General features: G+C 46.1%; 1 protein-coding gene across 5 annotated transcripts in view; it reads right to left on the bottom strand.

Moving 5' to 3' along the window:
• The window catches only part of MYOCD (myocardin), a 96798-nt gene that overhangs the window by 43669 nt on the left and 35120 nt on the right, over positions 1-18009 (bottom strand). The window contains exons 2-6 of one of the 5 annotated variants that reach the window (XM_087867626.1): positions 14206-14271; positions 9881-9907; positions 5675-5730; positions 3886-3961; positions 875-1036 (exon numbers count right to left, since the gene is read on the bottom strand). In XM_087867626.1, the coding sequence (XP_087723752.1) occupies positions 875-1036; positions 3886-3901 (178 nt within the window). In that variant the 5' untranslated portion in view covers positions 3902-3961; positions 5675-5730; positions 9881-9907; positions 14206-14271. Of the gene's footprint in view, positions 1-874; positions 1037-3885; positions 3962-5674; positions 5731-9762; positions 9847-9880; positions 9908-14205; positions 14272-18009 lie in introns of those variants that run through there. The other 4 variants (XM_087867627.1, XM_087867625.1, XM_045797187.2 and 1 more) reach the window with 4 other exon arrangements.

Below are 18009 nucleotides of genomic sequence, written 5' to 3'. Positions count from 1 at the left end.
CTATGTAATATATTAATAATTATTAAATTGGATTGTTCATTGTATAATATGAAGTAACATAAATTATGTACTTTATATCATTCATATATAATTTTACATATGATACACACCTACATATTATATATTTTATATGTAATAGAGTATATATTAAGTTTGTATAATATAGTATATTGTACAGTTTATGTAAAATCCATATAATTCACAAATATGTAACTTGTAAATAAAACGTAAAAACTATATATAATTTGTTATGAAAATACTGTATATAATTTTTTAGATGATGCTAATTACAGAATACGTTAATGAAACCTTGATGTCACTTTTCAAGTATCAGCCAGTGCACCAAGGCAGAAAAACAATGAAGCAGGAGACAAATTTTCACTATTTGTAGGAAACGTGATTATGTACCTAGGCCATCGAAGATAAACTGAGAGACTATCGGAATGATGAAGAAACTCGTCAAAGTTAAAAAATTAATGTGCAAAATTAATAGATTTCCTATATGTCAGCAATAATCCACGTGACTTTACTTAAAAACAAACAAACACCCAAAACCTTACTAAGGGAAATGCAAGATCACTTGAATCGGTGGGAAGAGAAACTATGTTTCTGTCTCAGAAGAACGAACACCTTTGAAACATCAAAAATCCCCATCAGCTAATCTATACATTCACTGGAATCCCAGACAAACAGGTGAAAGGGTGACCAGTGCCGTCCTCACTCCCAAGGACCTCTGGTTATGGCGAGGACTCTGGGACTGGGATGCAGGGCAGGACTCCTGTGCAGTGAGAGGCCCCGCCCCCTGGCGCAGCTGAGCCTTGGCTGCCCTCAGGCCTCAGAGCACAGAGGGAAGCACGCCGTGGGTTCTAACTACCTTTTATGGCCTCCTTCACAGCAGAATCCACGGGGAGTATGTTCTTCTCCACCAGCTCCAGTGGCCCTGGCCGGAGGGCGATCTTTTCGTTGAGATCATCTGCGAGACGGGCTCTTTTCAGCTTCATCTGAGCAGTTGGGATGGACCTCTCTGCAGTGGAGGCTGAGGGGTTGAAAGCGGGAGAATCAGTCCTATGGTTCTGATGTCAGTTTTGGTTTTGCTTTTGCTTTCTGGCTTTTGTGCACGCACCACTGTGCTGCGTCGGGCTCTACCACCATAATGATGTTTTAGGGCGATCGTGGTCATTTCACATGGATTAGCAGCAAAGACCAGATGCTTCCAAATAAAGACAAATGGAGAGGCACGGCATGGAAGAGTTAGAGAAATGTGCTTTGCACCGATTCTTGGGGGGAAACATGTGCGATTTGGCAATTCTGCGAGCAGGCAGTCCACGGGGCGTCCGTTGCTAGCGGACCCTAAGCTTTAGTAGATGGAAGGGCATCCCGTCTCTACACTGCCTGGCACGGGCTGAGCCTGCCACAAACCCCATCTATTATTATAATTACTGCAGCAGCATTGCTTAAGGTGTGGTGATGTGATACTGACTGACGCCAACGTCAAGGTGAATTGTAAAATTAAAAAAAAAATCCCTTTGAAACAGTTACTTAATTAAAGAGGGGGATTTTTAAAATTGAATTCATCCAGTGTGGGGTTTCTCATCATTTGGGTGGTGATAAAGGTCTATCAAGCCCTGAATCACCCATATATTCCTCTTCCGATTATTCCTCGACTTATTTCTGTGTAAGAACCTGGAGGAGGGGGGGCGCCTGGGTAGCGCAGTCGTTAAGCGTCTGCCTTCGGCTCAGGGCGTGATCCCGGCGTTATGGGATCCAGTCCCACATCGGGCTCCTCTGCTGGGAGCCTGCTTCTTCCTCTCCCACTCCCCCTGCTGTGTTCCCTCTCTCACTGGCTGTCTCTCTGTCACATAAATAAATACAATCTTTAAAAAAAAAAAAAGAACCTGGAGGAGGGTCTGGTCGACCAGCTGTTGCTATAAGGCAGACCTGTTAGGATTCCATAAAACTTTGTAGCTTTACTCTCAACTCTGCAGTTTTAAAAGAGGAGCTATTTACACACCAGCCTCCCAGCCCCACCTGCTAACGCAGACCTCGTGTCTGGCGGCTGATCTAGAAATCTCCATGTGGGAGTGGTCTAGGGGTGTGGATTTGTTGCAACAGGTCAGATCTCATCTAGAAGCTGTTACCTGTAATACACCTGACATAGACACAAGGTAGGTGAACAAAGAATAGGTGTGCTTGAGTCTCAGTCCTCCCCGAACCTCCCCTAACGTCCCCCAGGTCATGGCGAGGGCTTCTCGCTGGGTCCCCTGCCTCAGGGGTCTTTCTGATTCATCCTGCGAACCCACACAGGATTAATCTTCAGAAAACACTCCTCCCTCAAAACCCCCAGTCCTCTATCAGACTGGCTGCTAGGAATGGAGATTCTCCACTCCCAAAGGACCACTCCAGTGACCGTGGTCCTCCCCCTTCTGTCTAGCACATCTTACAGAGTTGACCTTTGTACCTTTGCTTCATTTCCCCACCCTGGCAGGCTTCCTACCTTCTCCCCACGACCAGCCCAGCAGCCGACTCTTTGGGTCCCAGTACAAAGCCTGTTTGTATGTGCCCCTTTTGCTGCAACTGCTTCTAGCACTTACAGCCATGGCCCTTGGTCTTATGCTGCTGCTTCTAAAACTAGACCATGAACCTTTGCAAAGAGGGGTCATTTTGTATCCAGCAGATCTGTGGTGCCGTAGGGCACTTATTCCTAATTTCTGTTGGGGAGAAGAGAGGATCCCATGGGAACCGCCAGAGTCATGCAACTGAACTGGGAGCCATGGCAGTTCACAGCCTATTTTAATTCAAGATCGTGATGATGTAACAAATAACATTTCTCAAGCCTTTTTTTTTTTTTTTAAGTGGGCGCCATGCACAGTGCGGAGCCCACACCGGGCTCGAACTCGCGACCCCTGCGATCAAGACTAGAGCTGAGATCAAGAGTCTGATGCTTAACTGACTGAGCCACCCAGACGCCCCCTCATGATTTTTTGATTGTAATATTATTATATACTCGTCCATCCTAAGTATGAGAAACACTAAAAAAGTATCCAAAAGACAACGAAAGCATTGAGAAACTCCCTACTTGGAGTCAACTGTTTTTCATAGGTGGATGTCTTTCTTAACCACTTATATTTATTGTTAGGGCCATGTTTTTGGTTTTTTTTAAATTTATTTCAAGATTTTGTTTTTAAGTAATCTCTACACCTAACGTGGGGCTCAAACCCACAACCCCGAAATCAATTGTCGCACGTTCCACCAACTGAGCCAGCCAGGTGGGTGCCCCTGGGCTACGTATTTTTTTTTTTAAATCACAGAATCAGACTATAAATACTGTTTATGTATATGTGTGTTCCTCCCTGAGTCTGACCGTAAATATAGCTTTGTTTTCTGGTCTTTTTCACTCACCGTCCTCTTGTAAGCCTTTTCTCACTATATCCTTTTTCTTTTAAAGCCTCATGTGTAGTGGCTGCAAGGTATTCGATCCTATGGACAATGGGTCGTGAATTCAGCCGATCCCCTGGTGTTGGGACATTTCACGCTTTTCCATGTTCCAACATCAAAAATGACCCCTCCATAAACATCACTGTTTACACATCTTTGTACGTCTAATCATTTTCTTTAGTTAACATAGCAGAGCTTCATTACCAGCCAAAGGACGGACACATGGTGGGGAGAGAGAGGTGCTCAGAGGGGAGTAGAAAGTACCACCTCTGATATGGGAGCCCAACCTCTACCCTCCTGATTTGACCGTCTCCGTGGCCCTAGAGTGACTCAAACGACCGCTCTGGAATGGCAGCGGACACTTATTAAGAGGACACACAGAGAGAAAAGAACTCGGGCACATGCCCACCGTGCGCGGGCATCCTGGGTCACGCTGGGGTGCGGTCTCACCTTGGAGTATGTGCATATTAACCACGTCGGCGCGATCGGGCCTGTTTCTGACCTTGTGCCTCAGGGAGTCTTCAGTCTGTAAGTAGAAACACAGAGCATGCTCTGCTAGCGACCTCACACGGCTGAACTACCGCCTCGTTTTGACTTTAAAAGAGCCTGACTTCTGGGGCGCCTGGGTGGCACAGCAGTTAAGCGTCTGCCTTTGGCTCAGGGCGTGATCCCGGCGTTGTGGGATCGAGCCCCACATCAGGCTCCTCCGCTATGAGCCTGCTTCTTCCTCTCCCACTCCCCCTGCTTGTGTTCCCTCTCTCGCTGGCTGTCTCTCTGTCGAATAAATATATAAAATCTTAAAAAAAAAAAAAAAAAGAGCCTGACTTCACGCAACAATGAATCATGGAACACTACATCAAAAACTAATGATGTACTGCATGGTGACTAACATAATTTAAAAAATAAAGAACCTGATTTCTCTCAAAGGGAAAAACAGTCCTTCTTTCGACAAACAGAACCTGCAAACTGCTCTGGTCTGCTCTGTTTTGATGCAGGAAAGCTTGCAAAAGCCTCTCTAGTAATTGTTGGATGGAAAAACTCAGGAAAGAGGGAAGGAGCTTGAGTCCCCATCAGGCTGCACTCTTACAGGCCAGGCAGATACATGTTAATAAAATATTAATACAGCTCTGATGACACTAAGTTGCTTGTACTCTAGTCAATTCTGTTCCCCGGACTCTTAAAACAGCCACAAAACTAAGTAAGGTTAGAGATGAAATGTAACCCGAGTCCATCTACTAGGACATGACAATGTACGCCCTCTTCCAAGGATTCACCTGCCTTCTCTCTTAGGACTTGTGAAAATGTAAATTCAGGAGCACCGTGAGTGGGCAGGACACCCAGAGATGATTTACCGAGGCCCATCGTCTTCTCGGTGGTGGAGCTGTCTGTGGGGACTTACGTGGGCTCTGGCACGGTCACACCCGGACCTCAGGCCCTGATTTCTAGTTCTGGGTTTTGATCCCACTCTACTGGATCTCCTACTTGACCCCTGAGAGGGGCCTGGGGGTCACTCCCGTTCTGATAGAAAACAGTTGTGATCCAGATAGCAGGGAGCACAGCCTCTCAGGAGCCACGGTGAAGAGTTACAGAGCTCAGCTCCTTTCTCCACCAGTAACAGAGCTGCGAGGTTGGAACTCGTAGACAAAGAAATCCCAGGAGAAAGGCACCCCCTCCGCATATCCTTCTCATGCAGGGCTGATGCCGGCTAAATAGCATTTATTATATTATTGATAAGTTCAGCTTGCACATATCTACTATGAAGGTACAGAGTATACGCCAATCCCTCTCCCCTCCCCCACCGGAAGTGCTAAACAAACAATCAAACAAACACAGAAAGAGAAATAAACCCAATGCCTTTTGCTTTCAAGCACCTGCGAATCACCTCCGTATTCACAGACCCTCCCTTCGTATCACACTGGATTTTTAAAAATCTGATGGTAAGAAAGGTCTGGAAGGCTTTTCGAAGTCTCTTTGACTTCTTCAGCACCCTTGCCACAAACTTCCTAACATCAGAAGGACTAGGGATATTTTTTTTTTAAGCTAAAAAATAGTTTCAAAGCGAAGTGTAGTCAACCGCGTTTCTCTAGTTTTCAGTTCGTAGCTTGTAGTTTGGGGGCCGGGGGGTGGGGGCATTTGTGGTAGAAATTCCACCTGCTTTAGCCAAAGCTGAGCACTCGAGAGATCCATACCCTGGAGTCCAAGTTCAGAAAGAGAGCAGTTTGGGGAAAAAAAAAATTACCTTGTCACTCTCCAAATGTTTTCTTTGCTCATGGAATTCAGTTGGACTTTTCAGCGCTGCAACGGAAAGACAGGGACGTGAGCAGGGGCGGCCTCGGGGCACTGAGCAGCCAAGACGGGATTTGCCGGTGTGCTTGCTGAGCTGTGCATAGGATGGACGTGAGCGCCTTTATTAGGCCACAAGCAATCGAAGAGGAGAGGCCCGGAGGACACCAGCTTCCCTGAAGCCAGAGGATACAGACGAAGGTGGAATTGAGGCCGGAAACAGGAGGAGCAGCGGAGGCAGACGTGCGACAGGGAGACAGGTGGTGGAGACAGGGCATTCTGAGATCCTGGGGAGGCACGGGGACCTGTGGGAGGCTGGACACAGATCCAGAGCGAGGGAGAGGGGCAGATGGGGTGCTTAATGCCCTCTTCCACTTTGCCCTGCCCCTGAGTGCAGAAGTCTGGGTGGGGGCTGCGGGCCACGGGAGGGGCGTCCCAGCCTGCAGGAAGGGACCTGAACTTGGGATAAGATCCGTGACGGGTTGGACGGAAACATGCAACTAAGGGTGCTGGGTGAGAAGCACAGAATCAGACTTGAGGGCCGGAAGGGGCCCTGGAGATCGTGACATGAGCTCCCGCCCTGGACAGAATGGGGAAACTGAGTCCACAGAAATCGGCTGACTTGCCCAGGGTCACACACTTAGGGCTAAGAGCCTAGGTGCTCTGACAACTTCACTTCTTCCGAGGCGTGCTGTTCAAAACATCAGCGCCTGGGAGACACACGTACGGGTCAGCCAGAGCACACAGCAGCTAGGACAGCCTGGACCGAACGCCGCCTCCATCCTTCCCTCTTCCTCCTGCTCTCCACCATGGTGGGGAACCTCTTTGGACTTAGCAGAGAAGCAGAACCTCATTGGGCAACATTCTGCATCTCTTATGAGCTTTCGTGAGCCCCTGAAATAATCAATCCACAGCCACAATCACTCTGCGTTCTAAGTGACGAGGTTGGTCAGAGCTCACAGAACCGCACTTAATACTTCTCTGAATTTCAAGTCAGGGCAAGCTGATGAACCACAGGATCTGGGGTTCTAATACTGCTCCAGCAAACGTCCACCCTTAAGCGGCAGGCAATGAAATATTCCTCCAAGGTTTAGCCAGCTTAAAAAATTGGGTTTCTGGCCAGATTGGCACTTGGAGCTGTGAGTGTGAGTCTTGTTCAGTCTTTAAAGTAAATTCTAAACTCAAGCACAGATTTCAGGAGAGCGTGCTGGATGTCAAGCAAATGGCATCGCAGTCCTGGCAGCTGGTTGACCTCCTTATTCTCTATGGAGGGCACAGCTTGGGAAGCCACTGAGGTGTCCCTGCGTCACCGGGACATGAACAGTGTTGACCAAAGGAACGTGCCAAACAGTCCCAGCTGGCTGCCTTGTGCCAAATACACTGGGTGAGTACTCTCCTTCTCACTTTGAGCGGAGATTAAGGGGCTGCCCTTCTTACAGGAAAAATAATGGCACATGCTGCTTGACTATCACATTTCCCATTGATCGAACACGTTTCTCTTTGCTGCTTTCACTCTTAAAACGGGCTTCTCTGCAAAATCTGGCATTTCCAATGCCCCCTCCTCCCCACACACCCTCCACTCGTCCCCGCTCAGTAGCTCCGGGAAGTCCTCTGGAGAAACGTACTGTTCTAATGCATTGCTTGTGCATTTTCTAGATTTGGGTCTGGTCGCCATTCCTTGTAAGGAGGCTTGTCTTTTCCTGCATTTGATCGCAGTTGCAATTTATACTGATGGTGCTCTGGAACTCCTGAATCCCCAGGCAACCAGATCCTACAAGTCTGCTCGAGGTCCAGGGGGCCCTGGGGAATCTGGACGATCTGAAAGGATAGGTCTCCGCCTCTGTCCTACAGTCTGGTGGTCATCTAATTCGGGATTACGTGTTGGTGTTGGCCTAATCACATACGTACTCCAGAAAGGAAATGATCTTTGTGTGGTTGTATTAAGTGGTTAAAAAGCATTCACACATCCTTTTCCTTAAGCAGCAGCCCTAAGGGAGCAGTATGAATCTGTCCTGTGATATCACTTACATTCCAAACTCAATTGGTTTTAATTGGGTTTAGGAATTAGGAGGAATTTATCTGGTTCTCTTGCCCCCTGAGGCTCTTCAGTTCCTATTAGCAGGGCTTCTTGTTCAAAGAAAACAGTGAATTTCCTGTATCTTAGTGTTGGAGAGCTGTAATTCAACACTTCTTGGTGTTAATAACTTGTGAAATAATTCGCACAGTCCAGGTCTCTGATGCCAGGAGGACAAAGGTCTTCTGGAACCTTCTATCACAGAGACACAGTGGGAGACGCTATGTCCATTTGGCAAGGACTTGGGAAGAAAGCCAAAGAGGTCCACACACTGCATTTCACCACACACTCATCTCCTCGGGGCTTAAGGGATGTTATATGGGGTGCTGGCTTGGGGTCACCCCACGGAGAACTATCATGCCATGGCTCTGTGATTGACATTTGCTTTTTCCATGACTCCAGAGAATGTGGGTTTTAGCCAGCTCCCCTGAGGGCCAGCGAAAGCCACAATGCACCCCCCAAGTTGGCTTTTTGGAAAATACACAAAGGACCTCTTGCCGCCAGCCCAGTATCAAATGGCAAAATTTTGTTTTTTGGGGACGTTGACATTTAAGATGGAAAAGGAATTCGGATTTCTAAATGAAAAAAAAAAAGTCGATGTGATTTCAAATTAAAATATGGTTGTAAATTCAGTCAGCCACACATCTAACTCGTTCCCCCCTGGAGAAAGATTAATCACTTCTCACAAGGGAATTCGTGTTCTCGCCTCAGAGTTTAGTTACGGCCCTATTCCTATTTCGGTCCCGCAGCTCCAGCTAATTTGGGTCAGCTGTGTGTATAAACATTTGCTTACGAGAGCTCAGAAAAAGATCCCAAGGAAAGAACAGGCCTCCTGCAGTCCCCTGCTCTGGACCTTAACTTCATGCCTCCAACAGGAGCCCGGGAAAAGGAGAACATGGGCCCTGGGGCCACTGAGGCATCAGTGAAGGGGACAGCCGACTCTCCAGCACAGGCTGGGTGGCGGGGGGGTGGGGGGGGGTGGACTGCTGTTGGCAGCAACTTGGACAACAGAGGCAGGGCCGTGCCTGCCTGCTCTCACGGGGTCACACCCTCCCAGGCTTGCAGGACAGAACCCAGCTCCTTCAGTATTCCAGATAAAGACGGAAATACAGAATCACAGGGCTGGTGTCCTGGGTTCGCATCAGGCACAGTGGTTCTCAATGTGTGGCCCCCGGACCGGTACCTTCAGCCTCACCTGGAAGCTTGTCAGAAATGCCAAGGCTTGGGCCCCACCCAGACCCCCACAACTGGACCCTCCACAACTGGGTCCCGGGGATTTATGTTGGAACATGCCTTCCTTGCCGATCCTGATGTCCAAGTTTGAGAACCACTGCTCTGCAGCCCTCCGGGCGCATGCGTCCTGATCTAGGGTCCTTCGGAACCCGGGAGTTCCAAAAGAGAGAAATGAATTTCTAGGACTGATTTTCAGCATTTCAAAGAGCTGAAGGAAGAAGGTCTGTGTGCCTGGAGAAAGGCTGATTAGGCTAATGGAACGGTCCCTTTTCATTGTTGCTGCCTAGGATCGTAACAGCGTGTTTTGTGATGGCTGTCTCACCAAAATGCACGGGCTGGTCAGTGTAAATGCCATTAATTAATCAAAAACAGACATATGGATTCATAATTCATGAATGTGGGGTTCTTTGGCGGGGGGGAAGACAAGGCAATTTCCAACATAGGACCCGTGGCAGCATGGAGAATAATGGAAGTCGTCTTGGGTGACTAAGAGTTTGGGAACTAGCCATCTTGGCTCTGTCCTTGCTTTGTCTCCTCAAACACCTGTACAGTGGGCTCGCCATGGAAATCCAGAGTGCCTTGGCCTGTCTCTGAACTTGAGATGTTAGACAGGGAGGGAGGAGGCAGACAGATTAAGACCCTCGTGCCGTGTGCTGCTCAAACAGCCAACAGTTGTGCGCTAGGGTGCTGAGGAAGAAGCCAAGTCAGACGGATGCACAGAGAAGAGAAGGACAGACTTTGCATAGTCGACTTCTCGAAACTATCATGAAGCTGCATGTGGTGTGGGTAGAGGGGTGTGCCCGGTCATTCTTGGTGCTATTCAGTACAGGTACCACAGAGAACTCGGGGGTTTACCAAGGCTTTGCTGTGGCTGGGATTAGTCTGCAAAACAAATAAGGTGGCACCGTTCATAGACAGCTCATCGTAGCTTTCAATTCATTAACACTGATCAGATCATGGACCCAAGCTGCCCGGATGGTTCATTCTGGCCAGCGGCGGCTTTCTGGAAGTTTCCGTGGAGATGCCGCAGCCTGTCTGGGGCTCCGGTCTACTGCAGTTCTCTTGTTCCCTTATTCCAGGACTATAAGCTATCTGTTCCCGCCTCTCTGCCCTGGGTTCTTACAGATTAGCCCCACTTTACTAGCAGAGGGAGGAGAGGGAAAGAGGGAGTAGACTCACTCCCGTGCACTTGTGTGATGCTGTCCAGTATCGCTACTCGGAACAACCGAGCAGGGGTGATCTGGGGCCCCTTCCAGACAGTAAGCATCTGAAACAGAAGTCCCGTCTGACTCCTGTGGGTTCCCCAGGGCGTTCCTCACAGCAGATGGTCAAAACACCACTGAACCGCTGTGATTATTCGTTGCACCTACTCCGGAGAGCTGATCATCCCTCTGCACCGTGGCTTCCCAAGGGGCTGGAATAAAGTGGTGTAGTCTTAGATCCACCCCACCCCCCGCCATCAGAAGAGGGATGCCTAAGGAAAAGAATTGTAGTGGAGAAAAACCTGCATGAGAAATGGTGAACAGATCCTAGCCCCATAGGTCAACAGGGAAGGAGGTTGGCTCTGTCCCAAAGCCATGAGAAAACAGAGAACGTAGATGCCTTTTGCAGCCTTGACCCCACCAGGGAGGGGCAGGGAAGTGCTCCCTTTGAATCCCGGCTGGTGGTGGTAGACGAGGCAATCTGAAATCTCCATTTAGAGATTCAGAGGTGGGATTCTGGAGACAAGTCTAAACAATAAATTCTTAAAGTAATATTTCTGAGCTAATTACGAGAGGGTATCTCACCGTGATTTCATGACTATCTAGACGATGGGAATTCTACAATGGTGTTATAAATGTGAAAACAATCCTAGAATCTGGCTGGGGCCCGTGCTCCCAGTGTGAAAAAACTCTTTCTGCAATTGAAAGCTGTTCTAGGGCCTCTGTGCTGGCCTCAGAACTCTGCCCTTCTTGACTAAATTCAAGGAACAATGACTTTAGGTTCATTCAAAGCACCTGAAGGGGAAGAACCCCAGACCCATAATGGACAAAAGTGAGAAATAAGTAAATGCCGAAGAGAAATGATTAAGAGGGGTTATGAAGGAGAATTTGTCCCTGATTGTGATGGACTATTTGTTTCTCATCAGTAACGTCAAAACCTGCAGGATACATGACCAAGAAGAAGGCAGGAGGTAAATTCAATCCATTGGGACTAGTTCCACTAGTCAACTGAAATTTACACATGGTTCGGTTCATCGGAGTCAGGAGGGAGAGAAACCTTATACTTTCATCATCAATTTCATGTACAAGTGAAGTAAGATCTGCTACAAGGCTAATGCAGCAGAACTTCTCCTTCATTCTTGGTCATGGCTGGGCATAGATGATGACGGAAAACCTGACGCCATTTTGTTAAAACCACAGGGTTTTCCTTGGCATTTCCACCTACGTATAGTTTTAATTTCCCCAGATTCCAACGGAATTTTTTGGCCACAAAATGCTTGAGGGAAACCTAAGGACGTGTTTTTAAAGTCCAAGTGATTCCTTTGGAATATTTGAGACAAGAGCTCTATGCAGGGACCAGTCCCACGTAGGTTCTAGCCCCAGCTCGGCTACAACGGGAGTGGCAATGCCTTTGAGATTTAATCTAATGTAAAACTCAGGAGGAATTCTGCCAAAGGATAGCAGGTGTTTCGGTGGACTGGTTATAAAACAGTGATGCTATGTAATAATAACATAGGGACGACGAATAGTTCGCTTGGCCATCAGCTTTCAATTGAGCCGATGTATGATAAGCTTTAAAATTGGGGGGGCGGATTGCAGTTATTTCAAATTTTATGGATAAAGTGAGATTGTATTCATAATTATGTAAAATTTCCCCCTTGAATTATACTTCTGTGTGTTTCCTATCATCTCTTCCCCTAAAATTTCGAGTCCATTCGAGGGACTGTTTCACTCATTGTTGTCTCTACGGGGCCCAGCACGCTACCCTCCATATGGTCTGGTTCATAACAAAATTTGTTGAATTTGATTGAATCGATAGGACCCTGAGTCTGCTGGTCTGCTTTCCTTCTCCTGATCACATGAACCCTGAGGCGCTCTGCACTGCATTTAGACGGCATGTTTAATCTCGGATGGGATTGACAAGTGACCATCTCCGCCCCCAACCTCTCAGCAGCTGAAAGCTCTGTCTTGGGTCTAACTTCCTGAGAAGAGCTAAGGAGATGAGGTCTGCCCGGGCTGGGCGTGCCTTGTGCTCCTGCTGCAGCTTCCATGTTTTTCCACAGCACAATCTACACCCTCAGGAAGCCTCGTTGAGAGGAGCTGGCTGAAGACTAGGGAAAATGGATGACATTTAATTAACCTTTATCATTTTGCCGAATTAAAAAGAGAAAAAATCATTTCATTCTCATAGGACTTTTTTTTTCCCCCCAGTAAGTATCTGAATGGTTCAAAGGACTAAGGATGCAAAATTTCTGTCAAGCAGGATTTCGTTAATAGGTATCTTCTTTGATTCTGGAAATCCCGGAGAACAAAATATCGTATCTCCCCCTCCTCCAACCCTCCTCCACAAACGGACATTGAATTTAACAAAACACACATAGAGGTGTTATTTTAAAATGTATCCTAGGGTTCATTCCTATCTTTCCTAGGTGTTTTTATGGATTCTCAGAGATTTAACCCCATAAGCCTCAAAAAAAGAAAGAAAAGGGGGGAAAAAAGAGTTTCTTCTCAGCCAAATGCCAGCTGCAAGACCCCGGTTCAGAGTATCTAGGCACACGAGTCAAGCTTAGGTCAGGCTGTTTTGTCAACAGCTGGGCTGACTGAGGACTGAGTCTCTCTACTCCGCGTGCCTTTCTAGAATCAAGGAAAAGAAACCCCAGTGGGAGAATAGATTGTTTTAATACTACCCAACTAGAGGGGCTCCTCTTAGATTGGAGGGTGTGGGCACAGGCTGTAGCCCCCTGAGAGGCTCCTGGGGGAGCTACACTCTTCCACTCAGTGAACAATTCTTCTAGATGACGCTTAATCAGGTCAGATTCTGCACGTGAGTAACAGTATTCCAAAAAAGACTGGTCTTGAGTGACAATGTTCTTATCTGACCGGAAGTCGGCAGACCTTTGCTCTCGCCTGTGTTTTTAGCACCCGCACTAGTGGGCTGAGACGAAGCAGGCCACCCAGACGAGATCCTATGAGCTCTTATCTCCATCGTACATACTGTGTAGGCAGCCTTTAAATTGCATGCTGAGTGGTTCTGTAAGGTCACCTGCTGTTTACTGGTTGGAGGGCTCAGCCAGGAACAAGAGCTATTTTTGAATGATAAAGGAAAAGGCTTGAAACATTCTCAGTTCTGTTCTGACTCTGGGGCACCGACTATACTTAAAACTTTAGACCTTGGGTCACGGGGCTCCAATATTATTACTAACCGCAGGACATCTGATCCGGGCCAAACTGTCTGCTTGTTACATGCTGGACCCTGAAGTAATAGTCATGACGCATCTAGATTTCTGTAAGCGTCATTATGAGTTTTGATTTCTAAATCTTTTTGGGGAAGAAAGTGAAAAAGTATGACCTAAAGGAGCTTGAACTGTGACTTCCTTTGTTCAGGGTTTCCTTCCTTCTGTTCCTACGGATAATCAAGCGTTTGACTTACTAACTTGGTAGGAAATTTTAAATCTGTGTACTAAAAGATACGATAATCCTTCTTCTTTGACTCAAATTTTGGCCAGTAATTCAATATTATACCATTGATGCCAGAAAGGCATTGGTTCCCAGTGTTCCAGAAAGGAAGCACTTGACAATATTCAATTAATTGTGGACTCAAGTACCCCAAACAGAATGGAAACCGAGGAGGTAAGAGGATTGACATGTGATTGATGATTCTGGAAAGAACAGGGATGACATCCTAAAAGTAAGAGAAGGGTGAGGAGTGCCCACAGTGAATTGTGTTTCCTCTAAAAACAAACCCACCAGTTGGCATTTTAGCTACAACCTATGTCATGAAAGGGAAGACCTTGCAGGTGAGAAGATTCTGGGGCAAAGAATCCAAGGTCTGGGGTTCCTGCGGACATGGAGTCTACTAGGATCCTGGGGGAGACCCATCCACAGGCTTAGGCTCAATGACCTTGGACGTGCTTTCCAGCTCCTACATCGCATGGTCCCCCGGTAACAGACGGGTGAACAAGAGACTCAGCTACTCACGTGGTGTTATGCCTCGGTTAGCCAGCTGTTCCTGGGTCCTCCTCTGCTGAAGCCGTAACTGCAAAACTTAGAAAAGAGAGTGTTAGTCTGTAAGTTGGGCTGCATAGGATTATAGTTGTTTATTTTTACATTAGAATTTTTGCCCAGCCTTTCTCATTTTATTCTTATTTTTTAAAATATTTTATTTATTTGGGTATCTATTTAGAGAGAGCGGGTACTCACACAAGGTGGGGAGGGGCAGAGGGCGAAGGAGAAAGAATCTCAAGCAGGCTCCACACTCAATGTGGAGCCCGACATGGGGCTTGATCGCAAGACCGGTGCGATCACGACTTGAGCCAAAATCAAGAGTCGGACTCTTGAGGGACTGAGCCATCCAGGCTCCCCTCATTTTATTTTTAGAACAGTTCTGAACTTTTGCGTGAAGTACGTTTGTATTTCTGCTGCAGACGTGGCGAAAGAAAAGAGCAGAGACCCTGAGGGGGCTGCAGGGATTTGCAGGAAGTCTGTGACAAGTTGGAACTGGAATGCTCCCCATCTCCCTATTATCCACTTTGGAGATAAACATCAGCCGATTCCGGTGGGAGTTTGCCTGCACTTTCAAAAGGGAGAGAGAATGAAGAAAGCAATAGGCTTTGATGCCCATGTGGCTTCAAATCTCACCTCTAGCCCTTTCAAAAGGTGGGTGACCCTGGGCCAGTTGCTTAACCTCTCCGACCCCTGGTTCCCTCATGTGTGAATGGGAACGATGACTACCTTGAGCTGCTGCTATGAAGTTCGATAAACAATGTATGTAAGTCGCTTAGCAGAGTGAATGGGACAAAGTAATTCATCAATAAGCAGGGGTGTTATGAGCATCTGGGACCCATTTGGAATTTCAAAGATGGACTATGGGAGTCAGGTTTTGCTTAGAAAAGTTAAAACACTGTAAATTGTTCCAACTTTATATTATATAAAACTTTGTTGCTATCCATAGCACAAATAGATTATATGTACCATATACACATGTAAATAGTTTTAAAAAACTATATTTAAAATAATGAGTGTAGCATTCATGATTTTCTCCTACTCCCTCTCTATTCTCCCCCTAAAAATTCTTTGGACACTTAGCCTCTCCCTCATGGATATTCCATTTCCTCAAGGAGATTCTTCTTCTTTTTTTTAATTAATTAGTTTATTTGAGAGAGAGAGGGTGAGAGAGCACACATCTGAGTTGGGGGAGGGGCAGAGGGAGAAGGGGAGAATCCCAAGCAGACTTCCCGCAGAGCGCTGAGCCTGATGCAGGGCTTGATCTCACAACCTTGAGACCATAACCTAATAAAGAGCTGGACGCTCAACTGACTGAGCCACCCAGGCATCCCTCTCAGGGAGATTCTAAGTTTACCCTCTTGGCTCTGGCGTTTAAATTGCTCAGAATTAGGATAGAAGGAGCAAACATTTGCAAAAAGAGGGATTGGTCTAATCAACTTATAATGAAAAGAGAGAACGAGAGAACTGCCTTTAAAGAAGAGAAAATTAGAATGGAGAGAAGAGGAGCAAAAATAAGGAGACAATGTGGGCTGACTTTCAAGTTGATTTAGGGTCTCAGAGTGAGGCATCAGAGCAAATGCAGTCACAATACTGAAAGAGTAATGGAGAAAGATAATTTTTTAAAATGCTGCCATGGTTTTGAATTGGACCCTCATCAATCTTCTTCTTTGAGAGATCAATATTGTTGAATTGCTTTTAACTACTTTTGGTTGCTGGACTGTGCTTCACCCTGGCCTCACTCTACTCCAAGTTAGGACTGGACAATAAAGAAGCCCAAACAAATGAAAATGATACGAGAGCTTGTTATTTAAGCCCTCCTTCAGAACGGCCCTCACACTAATAAAAGCCGTAAACTTTTGAACTCTGAACAAACTATGAGAAATAACTACCCGAGGATTCTGAAGCAAACAAAATCAGGCAGCTGGTAGAGGGGAGTTGAAACTTGGAGAAGTGACTTGCATGGGGGTGCATTTCCTATTTGGGAGAAACTGAGGGTGACCTGGAGTCATAAAGTGTCAAGTAAAACTCTAATAGAAAACATGCCCATCTTTCTGTGCAGAGAAATCAGAACAAGGTGCCTGGACAACCACAGCTGAGTTGTGGTTCAATCTAAAAAACCATAGATTGAAGAGGACCTCACGTAGGGGAGAGAGCTGGAGAAGGAAGGGATCCCCAAACTATGCATATGAACCCTCACAAGTTTCAGGTTGACCCCTTAATGGTGTTTCCGTGGGGCGGACTGAAAGCAGCGCAGCAAAGGTTGAAAATTAAACTGAAACTTGAACCTCTGTGCACGTAGGCAAAAAAGGACTTAACGTTTGAATCCCCCTGGATTGTGTGCTCAAACAAAACAAAAAAAACAAAACAAAACCAGCAGGATTGTAAAAGAATTCAGAGTTTATGTAACACGAGACAGAATTCTAGGATACAATCCAAAATTACACTTCACACAAAGAACCATGAAGAACCAGGAAAATGCAATCCATTTTAAACAGAAAAGACAACTAACTGATGCTAGCCTTGAGATGTCCCAGATGTTGGAATTATCACACTAGTACTTTAAAGTAGTTATTTTCTTTCTTTTCTTCTTCTTCTTCTTCTTCTTTTTTTTTTTTTTAGAGGCCGGTGGGGCAGGGGTAAGGAAAAGAGAGAATCTTATGAAGGCTCCATACGAGGCTCAATCTCACAACCCTGAGATCATGATTTGAGCCAAAATCAAGAGTCAGATACTAAACCAACTGAGCTACCCAGGCGCCCCTAAAGTAGTTATTTTCAACTATGTTCAATGAAGTAAAAGAAAACATGCTTGAAATAAATGGAATGACAGGAAATATCAGCAGCAAAATAGACACATAAAGAGAAGCCATAAAAAACTAAAACTTAATGGTAGAGTATCTGAAATAAAAAATCCATGAATGAGCTTAATGAAAGAATAAATATCAGGGGTGCCTGGGTGGCTCAATTGGTTGAGGGTCCGACTTGATCATGGTTCAGGTATTGATCTCACAGTTGTCAGTTTGAGCCCCATGTTGGGCTCCATGCTGGGCATGAAGCCTGCTTAAAAAAAAAAAAAAAAAAGAATACATACTAGAGGGAATGACTCAGTAAAATTGAAGATAGATCAAAATTAAGAAGAGAGGAAAACGACGGAAAAAATGGACACACAGATAACCTCATGGACCTGTGCCACAATATCAAAAAGTCTAAATCAGCTAATTAGAGTCCCAGAAACAGAACGGAGAAATAAATAATAGTCTCAAACTTCCAAATTTTGTGAAGGACATAAATTCACAGATTCCAAAAGGTCAACAAACCCCAAACCAGACATATTCACAGAAAACCACGCTCAGATACATCATCATCCAACGACTAACCCAAAGATAGAGAAAACCCTGAAAGTATCCAGGGAAAAGCAACACATTATATAAAGGGAAACACTGGTTCTCATCCAGAAAGTATGGAAGCCAGAAGATAAAACAGAAGCAAAATGCAAAACACAGAACAAAAGTCAACACCAAATAAGAAATGTCCTCTAGGGGGCGCCTGGGTGGCACAGCGGTTAAGCGTCTGCCTTCGGCTCAGGGCGTGATCCCGGCGTTATGGGATCGAGACCCATATCAGGCTCCTCCGCTATGAGCCTGCTTCTCCCTCTCCCACTCCCCCTGCTTGTGTTCCCTCTCTCACTGGCTGTCTCTATCTCTGTCAAATAAATAAATAAAATCTTAAAAAAAAAAAAAAGAAAGAAATGTCCTCTAGATACGAAGATAAGATAAAGAT

This window comes from Ursus americanus, chromosome 14 (assembly GCF_024610735.1).
Source record: "Ursus americanus isolate L20-20 chromosome 14, mUrsAme1.1.p, whole genome shotgun sequence".
Taxonomy (NCBI): Eukaryota; Metazoa; Chordata; class Mammalia; order Carnivora; family Ursidae; genus Ursus; species Ursus americanus.
The sequence above is the reverse complement of the archived record's forward strand: the minus strand, read 5'-3'. Positions and strand labels throughout refer to the sequence as shown.